General features: G+C 57.8%; 1 protein-coding gene across 1 annotated transcript in view; it reads right to left on the bottom strand.

Annotated features, from left to right (window-relative positions):
• MEGF11 (multiple EGF like domains 11) overlaps positions 1 to 1,310 on the bottom strand; it is a 273,906-nt gene extending 272,596 nt beyond the window's left edge. Inside the window, exon 1 of the mRNA XM_027773823.1 lies at positions 1,172 to 1,310. Within this exon, the coding sequence (XP_027629624.1) occupies positions 1,172 to 1,269 (98 nt within the window). The 5' untranslated portion in view covers positions 1,270 to 1,310. The remainder of the gene's footprint in view (positions 1 to 1,171) is intronic.
• Positions 1,311 to 1,659: the final 349 nt, after the last annotated feature.

Genomic DNA, 1,659 nt, shown 5'->3' with positions numbered 1-1,659 from the left:
TGAGCCGGAGTTGTCAACAAGAGACAGTAATTGAGGCTTACGGTCCTCAAAGCACTTCCAGGAAACTGGTGCCCCTGATCCTCCAACATGACCACTGTGCAGAGGCGGAAGTAGGCTTAGAGACTTCCCTAAAGTCCTGCAGCCAGCTGGTAGAAACATCCAGGCTGTCTTCTCATCGCTGACCCTGAATCCTCCCCACTTCACCACAAAGGGAAACCCCGCGTGGGCTCCAGCCGTGACCTTGATGAGGGGGCGGAGTTCCACGCAGAGCGTCCAGCCCTCCAGAGCACACCAGGCCGGCGCTGTCCCCTGCCTCCCAGCAAACCCCTCCTGGCCCACAACCGTCAAGAGCTAGTGGGGTCCTTCCCTGGCCCCAAGACTGGGCCGCTCAGCCTCATGGAGCGAGGACTACCCAACTGGCTTTCCCTCCTCCACCACCCGCTTCCCCATTGGGCCTTCATCTTAATTTTATTCATTTGATTTATCAACATCTAAGTGGCAGAGTCGTCCTGGTCAGCGTGGCCAATCAATTCCAGGGTTTAATTTGGTTTTTCCTGATTGGGTCTCTGGTCACTGTCTTTCTGCTCACCAAAATCAATACTTTAACCTTGTGCTTCAAAGTCAGGCCGCCTGCTGGGCCCTGGCCCATTCCCCCAGGACTTAATGCCGCAGCCAGAATGCAGCCAGCACTTCCACTGCAGCCCCAGCTGCCCCTCCCCTGGCAGACTCATGGCCCCACTGGACCGAAAGCATCAGGGCCCTTCACCCACCTTCCTCAGGGCAGGCTGCAGGCCACACACCCCTGTGCCACGTTGCTGCCACTCGCAGAAGCAAGGCGTCAGAGAGCAGGACACCCGGGTCCACAGTCCACATCCCCTCACTCACCCTCAGCTGTGACAGGCCCTGCACCCTGGGGCTTCCACTTCCTTGTCTGTAAAGTGTCTGGGAAGTATAGACGCAGGGGTCGGGGCAGACCAGCACAGTCACCTACAGTTAATGGATGTCGCCTACACCCTGACCTCCACAGCAGTCTCAGGGGATCCATACGCTCTGCCCTGTCTGGCACTATCTGTGCTGTCTCCTGGCTGCATTCATTACGTCCCCACAGTGCCAGGCCCGGGCGGGCCCCTGGGGCACACCTGGCCACCCACCTCCCAGTCCGGCCACTCACCTCTCCCAGTGGCTGCACACGTTGGGGTCTTCAGGGTTCAGGGTGAGGGCAATTTGCAGGAGGGAGAAGACGGCAAGCCCTGCCGTGAACAGCGCCATCCCGGGACCTGCAGGAGGAAAAAGAGGCAGCGTCCCTAATCAGCCGGCGTTCCCGAGCAGCTGTGGGCACTAAGACTGCGCACACGAACAGACTCGCCAAGCAGACTAAGTTTCCCAGCGTGGCCGCGTAAGGAGCAGTTGATATTTCACACGTGCCGCCTTCGACTAACGCGCTGAGTAACTGGAGAGTGGGAAGCCTGAGTCAGGGACGAGTGAAATTCCAGCCTGGGGATCCGAATGTTCTTTGGCTCAGGGACTGCTTTGAGAATCTAATGAAAGTTACAGACCTTCTTCCCAGGAAAATGCCCTCTGCATAAATTTGAGTATGCTTTCAGCGTATCCTGGGGCCCTGGAACACCATCCTTAGACCAAAAAATCCTGGACCTGGAC

Source organism: Tupaia chinensis, unplaced genomic scaffold (genome assembly GCF_000334495.1).
Source record: "Tupaia chinensis unplaced genomic scaffold, TupChi_1.0 Scaffold000377_2, whole genome shotgun sequence".
Taxonomy (NCBI): domain Eukaryota; kingdom Metazoa; phylum Chordata; class Mammalia; order Scandentia; family Tupaiidae; genus Tupaia; species Tupaia belangeri.
The sequence above is the reverse complement of the archived record's forward strand: the minus strand, read 5'-3'. Positions and strand labels throughout refer to the sequence as shown.